The following is an 11,158-nucleotide window of genomic DNA, read 5'->3' as shown; positions in this document are numbered from 1 at the left end:
GATTTTTTTTTTTTCACTTTCTTTCCAAAATATAACAAGTATAACTAAAATTCAAGAGATTGATTATGAAAATGCTTCACAATCACATGCAGCTCATTTATCTATCTCTTCAAAATATACAAATAGTTAATTTATATGTTATCTAGAGGTCAAGATATTCGTAACTATTCTCATTTATTTCTTAGATCTAGTTATTCGAATTTTAGATGGGAAATTCTCATAATTTATAATATTCATTAATGAATCACAATGATTCTGTAATATCATATCATGATCGAATATCAGTACTTCTACCCAACTTTTATGATAATTTCTTTATGGATTTTGACAATAGCATGCACGTTCCATTCAAAAGCTCAAATATCCAAATCCTGTTCCAGTGGAAGAAACAAAAAAGGGAAAAAAAAAAAAATCTTGTGGGATGTCCGTCCGTCGAGAGAAACAGACAATACGGCAGACATACATCAGATGGACGAATATTGAATAGTCTCAGTGGACCAATACCTATTGCAGTAGCTTGGCAGATGTCATTCTACTTCAGATATTGATCAGCTAGCCTTTTAACCCCCCCGCTCGCCACTCTGCGGTGGAAAGATTAAGCCAATAATATTTGTACTTTCAATAATGTTACAGTAAAATTACACCAAGCACGTAGAAAAAGCGTCTGGGCCAAGGTTTTCTGTTTATAAATATTCCCAAATCAAGAGCCAGCCATTGCCACACTCGGTACTCTACATCTTTTCCTGATCATCTCTTTTTCTCTCTCCTCTAGACACTTGCACCATGGATCCCTACAAGGTACTACTCAAGCTAGCTCCCGTTTGATTCTGTTTTCCTTTTATATATCTGGATTAATTGTCCACTTTCTTAACTAATAATTCCAGGGGAGTTTGATCTTGGGTCTTTCTTTTTTTTGGTTTTTTTTTTGTCTATTTTTGTTTTGTTTTTGTTTTTGCGGATCTGGTTGCCAGAAGATCCAGGAAACAAAGATGCTATGAAAGCAAAATAAAATTATATATGGATAATGATTTTTTTTTTTAATGTATAAAACATTCAGACTGAGTGAAATGGTCCAAGATCATGTCACTAATTAATTGCTAGTTAATTAATATAGTATATGCATAAGCTTTCAACTTGAGCAGCATCCAAATACCATATTAAGATCTCCCAGAAAGATTCACTGGGGTGCTAAATTTTAAATTTCCCGAGTGATAAATGGTATCAAAGTTGACGATCATTCACTTAAAAAAAAAAAAAAAAGAAGAAGAAGCTGATGATCATTCGACAGGATATTTAAAAGGATCTGATTCTACGAGACTATGTAAGTAAGATCGATCTCGAATATGGAACACATCATCTATAATATTGTTGTGGGATCTCCTGAGATTCTTCTTGATCGGGCTAATTTAGCCGTACGTGATGTATAGAGACTACGTACTGGACTGATTAAAAGAAGCGTGTGGTTTGCACGCACAGTTTTGACCATTTGGCTCAGCTTGATGGTGACGCTAGATATGCTGTGAAAGACTTGTTTTTTTATGAGAATCGAATTAATGGTGTCCATGAGGCTGAGACATGTCAATTTTAGCATGTTTTTAATCTAAATACTTAGCAATCAAGCAGAGGAGTCTGTTTACTTGATTAATGTTTTGGATATTAATTTTTTTGTTGTTGTTTTTGTATGATCTTTGATCCCTAAGCTAAGAGGTTGTTGGATATGGTGTTTGTGTTTTATGATCATGGCAGTACCGTCCCTCGAGTGCTTTCAATACTCCCTTCTGGACCACGAACGCTGGTGCTCCGGTTTATAACAACGACTCCGCCTTGACCGTTGGATCCCGAGGTATTTTTACCGTCATAAAGTTGCTACTATTTTTTAGCAAAGTTGAACAACAAAGTCCAAGTAAAAGATTTTTAGAAAGTATAATGTTCTGAATTGGGAAATTTCTCGTCAGATCATATGTTATTTTTTTGTTGGGTGTTCATGTGACTTTCTTTCTTCTTGTGCGTCTGCCGCAAAGCCTAGCTTCAAGCCACGTAGTTCGATCCTCATGGTCGCTCGATCTTCTTCCTATTTCTTGTTTTTAGCTTCCTTGTGCCTCTGTCACGAGATTCCAATGAGATATAGAGACATTCACTATGGTCACTCTGCGTTCTAATGCAAATCATGCAATTTTGGGTCATATTGGTTTCTTGGTTTTTTTGTGTACACCTTCTTCATAGCTCATCTTCGTATGTCTCAGATCCCTCTTTTTGTGGAAACAGATCGAGTTGAGAAGCGTCATGTTAAAGTTTTGACTATATTTCTTTCTAACAGGTCCAATTCTTCTCGAGGACTATCATCTGGTGGAGAAACTTGCCAACTTTGAGAGGGAGCGGATCCCCGAACGTGTTGTCCATGCAAGGGGAGCCAGTGCCAAGGGGTTCTTCGAGGTCACCCATGATATTACTCACCTTACATGTGCTGATTTCCTGAGAGCCCCCGGAGTTCAGACTCCTGTGATTGTCCGTTTCTCCACTGTTATCCATGAGCGCGGCAGCCCTGAAACCATTAGGGACCCTCGAGGTTTTGCTGTCAAGTTTTACACAAGAGAGGTGAGGTTTTCCTTTGATGTTTCCTCGTATAACTAAGCAAGCAGATGCGTTTGACATTAATGATGATAGTGAATGGCGATGGCCTTTTTGTTAATATATTGATCATTTTTCCTTTGGCGCTCAGGGTAATTATGATCTTGTGGGAAACAATTTCCCCATCTTCTTCATCCGCGATGCAATGAAATTTCCAGACGTGATCCATGCCTTCAAGCCCAACCCTAAGACGAACATACAGGAGTATTGGAGGGTTCTCGACTTCCTCTCCTACCATCCAGAAAGTTTGAACACGTTCATGCTCCTGTTCGATGATATTGGTATTCCACAGGATTACAGGCACATCGAAGGTGCAGGTGTTCACACCTATACTCTGATCAACAAGGCTGGGAGAGTACATTACGTTAAATTTCACTGGAGACCCACTCTTGGGGTCAAGTGTTTGTTAGAGGATGAGGCTATCAGGATTGGAGGAACTAATCACAGCCATGCCACCAAGGATCTCTACGACGCGATTGCAGCTGGAAACTATCCCGAGTGGAAATTCTACATCCAAACAATGGATCCCAAAGACGAGGACAAATTTGACTTCGACCCACTTGATACAAGCAAAATCTGGCCCGAGGAAATCATACCCCTGCAGCCAGTCGGCCGCTTGGTCTTGAACAAGAACATCGACAATTTCTTTGCAGAGAATGAGCAACTTGCATTCAACCCTGCCCATGTGGTTCCTGGCATCTACTACTCAAATGATAAGATGCTCCAGGGTCGGATTTTTGCCTACTCCGACACTCACAGGCACCGTCTCGGACCAAACTATCTGCAACTCCCAGTTAATGCTCCCAAGTGTGCTCATCATAACAATCACCATGAGGGTTCCATGAATAACATTCACAGGGATGAGGAGGTACTTAATTAAGCTGGTTACTGCATGATTTTTTTAGTCAAATCAGCTTATGCTCTTTTAATTATTGTATATTTATTCTGATCGGATGCTATAATGCTAAATTTCAGGTCAATTACTACCCCTCTAGGTTTGATCCTGTTCGTCCTGCTGAGAGATTCCCCATTCCTCGTGATATACTCTCTGGACTGCGTGAGCAGGTTAGTTGATCCGTTCGTCTTTTGTCGAGATGTAACTTCGATATGTCGTTGAATGTTCACCTCTGATCATGAAATATTGGTTAATGCAGCGCGTCATTGAGAAGGAGAACAACTTTAAACAACCAGGAGATAGATACAGATCCTGGGCACCAGACAGGTACCTTCGGTTCCCCGTTGTTTTTACCATAGACGTGAATTAAGTAAGGCGTGTCAAACTAATACGTGCTTCGATCTTCTTTTGCGTCTCTGTTGGGATGTTTTCTCAGGCAAGATAGGTGTGTCCGCCGATGGGTTGAGGTTTTGTCTGACCCACGTGTCACCCATGAGATCCGCAGCATCTGGGTCTCATATCTCTCTCAGGTGAGCCTTTTATCTCGCTGTCCTTCAAAGGTTATATATGACAGGTCTTTAATGGTATGTTTTGCTTGATTTTTAACGTTCTTTCTTCGATTGGCTGCAGGCTGACAGGTCTCTGGGTCAGAAGGTGTCATCTCGTATCAATGTGAGGCCAACCCTGTGAAGAGTGATGAAAGCTGCTGCATCAATCTTTTTAGCTAAAGAGACTCGTCGAAATAAGAAAGACTACAAATGGGAGAGGAGGACCAAATCAGTGTTGATCCTATATTTTCTGTTTAATATCGTACATATACTAAAACCTTTGGCATATTGTTGTGTAATGTTTATGTTTCAATCCAATAAATGCATAGGTTGTATGTGCAGGTTCTGTTTATGTCCTGTCATTTCCCTGTAAACCGTATGGTTGGACTAAGTAATTATTTTTATGCTTAATATGCAAAGCGAATTCTACCATATGCCTAGCCTTAATGCTCCAAAGGTCATCACCAAGAAACGTTTAAGCTTTGTTCTCATAGAAAAATATTATCAAGGAAAGTTGAAAGGTTTCCAAGTTCTGATTCATACCCAATGAAATATATGTCCAAAAGAGTCAAACCTAATATGATAGCCCAATATGTAAGCCCAACTTTGACAAAGTAAATCCGAGACTGAGAGATCTTACCATTTGCATGCATTTCCCAGCGCAATGCATGAAAATAATTCGTAGGAAAGGATTTTACATAAAAATAAATTCACATATGGACACGATTTGATATGATATGATAAATCTATTTTATAATTTAGCATATCATATCAAATTATATTAATTTATGAATTTATTTTTATGTGATATTTTAATAGTTGAAACACTTCTATTCCAACATGTAAATTTTAAACAACAAATTTCTACCAACACGTGATTTTTAAGTTTTATCTATCTATTTTAATGTTTAAATATGTACGTATTTAAATAAAAACATAAAAAATATATATATTAATTAAATAAAGATGTGTGTGTGTAGGATTTCTATCTCTTCTTTAATTATAATGGCTTAAGCTCTTAGTTCAGTGACTTCGGTCTTGTATAGACTCCTAGGCATGACTTGGGCTCTTATTCTACTCTTTATACTTGGGTTCTTGAATTACTGTGATGGGCCTCTTTTTTATGTAATGGCTTTAAGATATCCCGAGCCGATACATTAGTTATTTCTCCGTCTACTCCTTTTCTTGTTACGATGGAATTCATATCAAAGGTCGAGGTTTGCGATAAGTTTTTAATTTTTTTTTAGAGATAACCCTTCACGCCGCCATTGGAGTCGACGTTTCCTGCCTCTTTCCGAATATACAAATTACAAATCTTTCTTTTTCTCGCTCCCCGGGGAAGGTTGCGAAACCTGCGCTGTTTTGATGGTAATTATTCTATCCAAACTTTTTTTTCTCTCTTAGTATTTTTCTTTCCGTGAAGCTCCTAACCTTTTGGTTCTCCATAATTATCTTACACCTTCGGTTTGGGGGTTTTCTCTAGGGGTGTCAAATCGTGTTAACGGGTCGTGTTCGTGTCGTGTCAAGACATGTATATTATACTATATAGGTCAACCCTAACCCGACCCGTTAAGCTTATCGTGTCAAAATCTCAAACCCTAACACGACCCAATAACATAACGGGTCGTGTCGTGTCAACCCGTTTTGACCTATTTATGTAAATGGATTGAAACAAACCCAAAATTAACCTCCTTAATCTAGTTAAGTTTAGCATATAATTTTATATAAATGTTAAAATCACAATATCTATACAAAATATAAAACTAACTACAAGTCCAAAATTACAATCTAAACAATAAAAATATCTAAATTAAAATCTCAACAATTTTATTTTTTAGGTATAAGGGTATAATTGTAATTTTAACTTTCTTAACGGGTCATAACAGGTTATAACGGGTCATAACGGGTTGACCCGTTATCAACCCGTTAAGCTATCGTGTCTTAACGGGTCAACCCGTTTTGACCCGAACCCGTTAAGAGTAAACCCTAACCCGCTTTTATCGTGTCGTGTTCGTGTTGGGTTAATGGGTCGTGTGACATATTGACACCCCTAGTTTTCTCTGACGTTTAAGGTAGAGCACACTACTGCCTACTGGTGCCATATAAGTTTGAATTCGTGAATACTGCATATAAGGTTCCTTAAGTTAGAAGTCGTTGTTTTCATTTTTGCTTTTTTAATGTTGGGGAACCTCTCTCCAAGCAGGTCCTTCGAACCCACCCTGCAGAATTTCGGTCCCGTGTACTGTACTCTCAAAAGTTTTTTTATAATTAAATTTATTTTTCACCAGGTGTGACTCCGTTTGCACCCATGAGGTGCTGAACCTTGAAGGGATTGTTTTCAACTTATAAAAAAAAAAGAAAAGTTTGAATTCATTATTTTCATCTTTTTAATAAAAAAAAAAAAAAAACCAGATGAACTGCAAGGCAGTATGAATATATTACCTAGTTCGAAGTTGAACTTTATATCTGTGTCGATATTTCCGCGTTTTCTAATTTAGAAAGTTGCACTTTACTCATATTAAGGATTTTGAATAATTCTTCAGCTCTAAATTATTGGAATTGCCAGTAAAATATTGTATCTTTGAAAAAAATTGAGTAGCATCCTCGTTATAATTGGAATACGTCAAAAGCAAATACAATCAGTCCTATGTTATGACGTAGGACAATTTTGGGAGAGATGTTTCATTTCTATCACTTCCGCTATATCAGATGGACAACTTGAACACAAAATATAACTTTCCCAGAAAAGAAATTTCATTCATGAGATTCACCTCATGCTTTATTTCTAATTCAAGATAGTTTTTTTTAATAACTATTTTACCACATCAATCGGGTAATGATGTTTGAAATGATACCATTATGAGTGAGTCCCACCACCATTAGTCAAGTTATTGAGCCAAAGAAAGAGTATTAATTGGTAGTTATTCAACCAAATAAAGAGTTTTAATTGATAGTTTTAAACTTTTTTTTTATAAGTTAATTGATAGTTTTAAACTTATTATACCATTTTTTAAAGTGATGTAAAATGGCTATCTTGGCAGCACCAAAGCATATATAGGGAATCTATTGATACCTCTATAGAGAATATCATCTCACTTAGATTTGATTCTTATTTCTTGGTCATGTACCTGTGTAGTCCTTATCAGTATGATGTATGAAGTACTTGGTGCAAGGGTATTTTCATATTTATTCATTAGGAATTTTTCCCAAGTGATTTCAGCTGGTTCCACAAATGATCAACTGTAATCTCAAAATTGGGTGTAATTGGTCTGGTCTGATCTGGATCACGGATCAAAAATTTCAGTCCATTCTTTTTCCAGACCGGATCAGACCGATTACCCTTAAGGACCGAACCAGACCATTCGGTCCGATTCGGTCCATATGAGCCAAGAACATTTTTTTTCTCTTTTTTTTTTGGTAAATAAATTAATATAAAAAATTAATTAGATTAGTAAATTCAAAATTAAGTGAGCTCTTTAATGTGGATCATGTAACTAACTCATTAAAAAAATAATTAATTATAATTATATTTATGATGTTAATAGTTACTAACTCAGTACTATAGTAGAGTATGTATCTACATATAACAACATATATTATCATATGATTTATTGTATAATATATTAGTTAATTGATAGCATATATTATTTTATGTTTTATATGGTCAATGGTGATAGATTAGAGAAATTTACATAATCAGCTTATACAACTACTGTATAAATAATATATTATGTATATAAAAAATATTTAAAAAATTTATACGTAACTGATTCAGTCAGTTTTGGTCCGGTTCGGTCTAAAAAAATCACACCCCGGGACCGGACTGAAAACCAAATTTTAGAGACACCATGGACCGAGACCGAGTAGGGGTGAATTCGGTCCAGTCGTTTTTTTCAGTCCGAACTGAAAATTTTTCACCCTACTCAAAAACAACGGGCTAGGAAAATATTGGACTGGTTTTCCTGTTCACAATAAACAATCACCAATTGCCATGAAGAAGATACCTTTAGAGATGTGCAGAATGATATTAGGAGCTCAACACAGAATGATCCCTTGAGTTCAAGGTTTCTGTGAATGAGAGACTTTTTTTGATAAGTGAAACGGTTCTGGGAATAAGAGACTTACCCCTAAATGCCCTTTAAAACTTTATTGCTTCAAGTCCTGGAGAAGTAATGGTGCAAATTAACACTTCACATATGCTGATAAGAGTTTTGTTGCAGAACTAGGCAAGAGTTGAGTACAAGAAATGCCTGTCAGAAAAACTGATTTTCTGAAGTCGAGAAAAGATTTCCCCAGCCAGCTGGAACTGCCCCAACAACATCCTGATGAGCAGGAAAAAAATACATCTTGTGTATCTGCATCTGCATCAATTCCTATAGCTTCTCTGATAACCGTTTTGCCCGGTAGACCACCAGTTTCTATTTTTCTTAAAGAGCCTGGCAATTGTTGTCCAGCTGCTGAATCCAATCACCTTCGGTTTACTTCTGAACACGGCATTCCTCATTCAGCTGATTCTAGGGGGAACACTGATAACGAAAGGAAAGAACAGTTACTATATATACAGAAGCTTTTGAACCTCCACGAAGAGTATGATAAGAGGGATAACATTCAAAGTAAGACACTGTAGCCCAGTGGTGCGGCTTTAGAACGTTATCCAATTATGTTCTCCATTTTTATTCTTTTTACTTGAGAGTTCTGAAAATGTTTTTTCTTGTTTGTGATTTCATCAGTGTTTTGTCATTTATCATCTGTTGAGCTTAGCAGATATGCCGTCGATTTGGAGAAAAGATCAATCCAGCTATCAATCGAGGAAGGTAGTTCTATTAATTTGAGACAAAATTTCAATTTTCAATGGGAGTCTGTTATTTTTTCAATACTATGTTGTCACTAAAGGTAAGAACTTGACAGATGGAAGTATAACATCTTATGCATGGAACTTTTTTTTTTTTTTTCCTTGTGGTACATCTGTATGGGTATGCATTTTTATTTCTATATACATGTGTGCGTTCAAGTGAAATCAGCATAGAATCTTAAATAGCACGAAGTTCACTGCACACTGCAAGTTAAATATGAAAGGGGCTTTTGAATTGAAATCTTTATCCTGCATTTACATCATTATATATGCGACTGCAATGTAAAATGTATCTTTTAGTTATGATAGAACACTACTTTGGCACTATCTCTAATGTTAATGAGTTATTTTATAACCAAAACATGATGTCCTGTATCACATCTTATCAACCTAACTTTCAAAGTGGTAGCGACACCCTTGCCCAAGCACCATATGTAATGCATGCATATTCTGCACATTATTCCTTAGCCTTGAAATACATTTTTGAGTTGCTCTTTATTTAGGATTGTAGATATATAGCAAGGCAGGTAAAATGATCATAAAACAAGGAGATTGGTTAACTTGCCAAAACCATCTAGTAAAATTAGACAACGAGAAGGGTTTGCAGGTGTCTGGTTCGTGGAAGTCTCCTGTACATATGAAATGTTAAAATTGCGATAAGTTACCTAAAATGTACAAGTTGAAGATGAGATGAAAATGTGATACCCCATTTTGATAAGTGATAAGGGTGTGTGGTGTATGGGATCCTACATTGGTTGGGAATGAGAAGTTCTTACTCTTTATAATGTTCCAACGAGGCTCTAATTGTATCATTGACTAGTTCTTTTAGAGTATAGACCATGTGACTTGAGCTTTCCATTGGGGTGTTACAGAGAAGATAACTAGAAATTGCATCCACTGACTATTGTATTTGTTTGATAGGATATTTCATTGATTGATTTTTTTATTGGGAAAAATAAAGTTTGTATAAATTGTATGTTGACTTGAGGTGTCACTTATCAAAAAAATGTTGACTCGAGTTGTCTTTCTTTTGTATGAAGAAAGTGCATTTTAAACATCTTCCTTCTAGGAAAAAAAATTAAACTCAAAAGGATTTTGCTCAAGTGATAAAGGCCGTAGTCTTGGGGTATCACTCCCTTCAAGCTCTAAGGTTCAACACTTTTTTTTTTTTAATAAGGTTCAAGGTTTAACATCTCATGGGTGCAAACAATCATTTGGGGCTACACTTCTGGTGAAAAGTCAGGGATTTAACTAGTTCCTTGTAGGGAAACTTCCAAAGGTGCGGTGCACGGGACCGAGATTTACTCTGTAGGGGTGGGTCCGAAGGGTCCTGCCTTGGAGAGGTTAAAAAAAAAATAAAAATGTATTCAACTTTGCCAAGACCACAGACCTCATAAACCTTTGTTCTGTTCCTCCTATTTTCTTTGCCCCATTTGATATTTGCTTGCTTGAATGATATTTTTCAATAAAGTTTAATGGAGTCTTTCATACCCAAGGATTTTAACAAACTATAGAAATCAATGGTATTTGGTATGATGAAAAATGCAATTAACTCTACTCCATTACAGTGAAAGAGATCAGAAGGATGAATGCTCTAAATATATTTGGAAAGTCTTCACCAACCAGCCATCCCTCGCCAACATTTCAACAAGTTCAAACCAAAAGGTGAATGGCGATTATATTTGTCAAATTCTAGTGATTTTGCTGATGACCAGGTAAATGAATCTGCTTCAATTTCTTCATTTTTCCTTTCCATCTTCTTGGTTGGCCTGAAACGAATCTACCTCTTTTTGGTTACTGAGAACCTTGCGCTTAGGATCGGAATTTACCAATTATAATCTGTCATCTTTTATCTTTGAGCGGTAGAATTAGTGAGGGATCGGGAATAATTTTCAATATGACCCCTTCTTTCATGGTGGATGAAGAAAGTCTTATCAATATCAGTCTCTGCTGTTTCCTTAACTAGAATGAATGGCGTATTGAAATGGTTTGAGGTAAGATATTTTAATAGATTTTGGGAAATGAAAGGAAAAAAGTTGAATAAAAATATTTTAGTTAAAATGTTATTAGAATATAATTTTTGTTTTGAAATTTGAAGTAGTATTGTATTTTGTATTTTGTTTGAAAGTTTGAAAAAATTGTAATGATTAGATAATGATTAGATAAAAAACTTGAGATTTGAAATTGAAAAGTGTTTGTGTTTGAGAAAGAAATTATGAGAAGTTTTAAGATGAG

General features: G+C 36.1%; 2 protein-coding genes across 2 annotated transcripts; both read left to right on the top strand.

Annotated features, from left to right (window-relative positions):
* The first annotated feature begins 496 nt into the window (after nt 1-496).
* LOC109002938 (catalase isozyme 3-like) lies at nt 497-4,503 on the top strand. The gene is made up of 8 exons (XM_018980865.2): nt 497-798; nt 1,747-1,843; nt 2,318-2,595; nt 2,720-3,496; nt 3,604-3,693; nt 3,783-3,850; nt 3,960-4,053; nt 4,154-4,503. The coding sequence occupies exons 1-8, from the start codon at nt 784-786 to the stop codon at nt 4,211-4,213; spliced, it is 1,479 nt and encodes a 492-aa protein (XP_018836410.1). The 5' UTR covers nt 497-783; the 3' UTR covers nt 4,214-4,503.
* A 726-nt stretch (nt 4,504-5,229) lies between these two features.
* On the top strand, nt 5,230-10,843 carry LOC109002940. The gene is made up of 4 exons (XM_018980867.2): nt 5,230-5,439; nt 8,292-8,684; nt 8,802-8,885; nt 10,492-10,843. Exons 2-4 carry the CDS (start codon nt 8,318-8,320, stop codon nt 10,590-10,592), a joined length of 552 nt encoding a protein of 183 aa, XP_018836412.1. The 5' UTR covers nt 5,230-5,439; nt 8,292-8,317; the 3' UTR covers nt 10,593-10,843.
* Nucleotides 10,844-11,158: the final 315 nt, after the last annotated feature.

The sequence above is a fragment of the Juglans regia genome, chromosome 11 (assembly GCF_001411555.2).
Source record: "Juglans regia cultivar Chandler chromosome 11, Walnut 2.0, whole genome shotgun sequence".
Taxonomy (NCBI): Eukaryota; Viridiplantae; Streptophyta; class Magnoliopsida; order Fagales; family Juglandaceae; genus Juglans; species Juglans regia.
The sequence above is the reverse complement of the archived record's forward strand: the minus strand, read 5'-3'. Positions and strand labels throughout refer to the sequence as shown.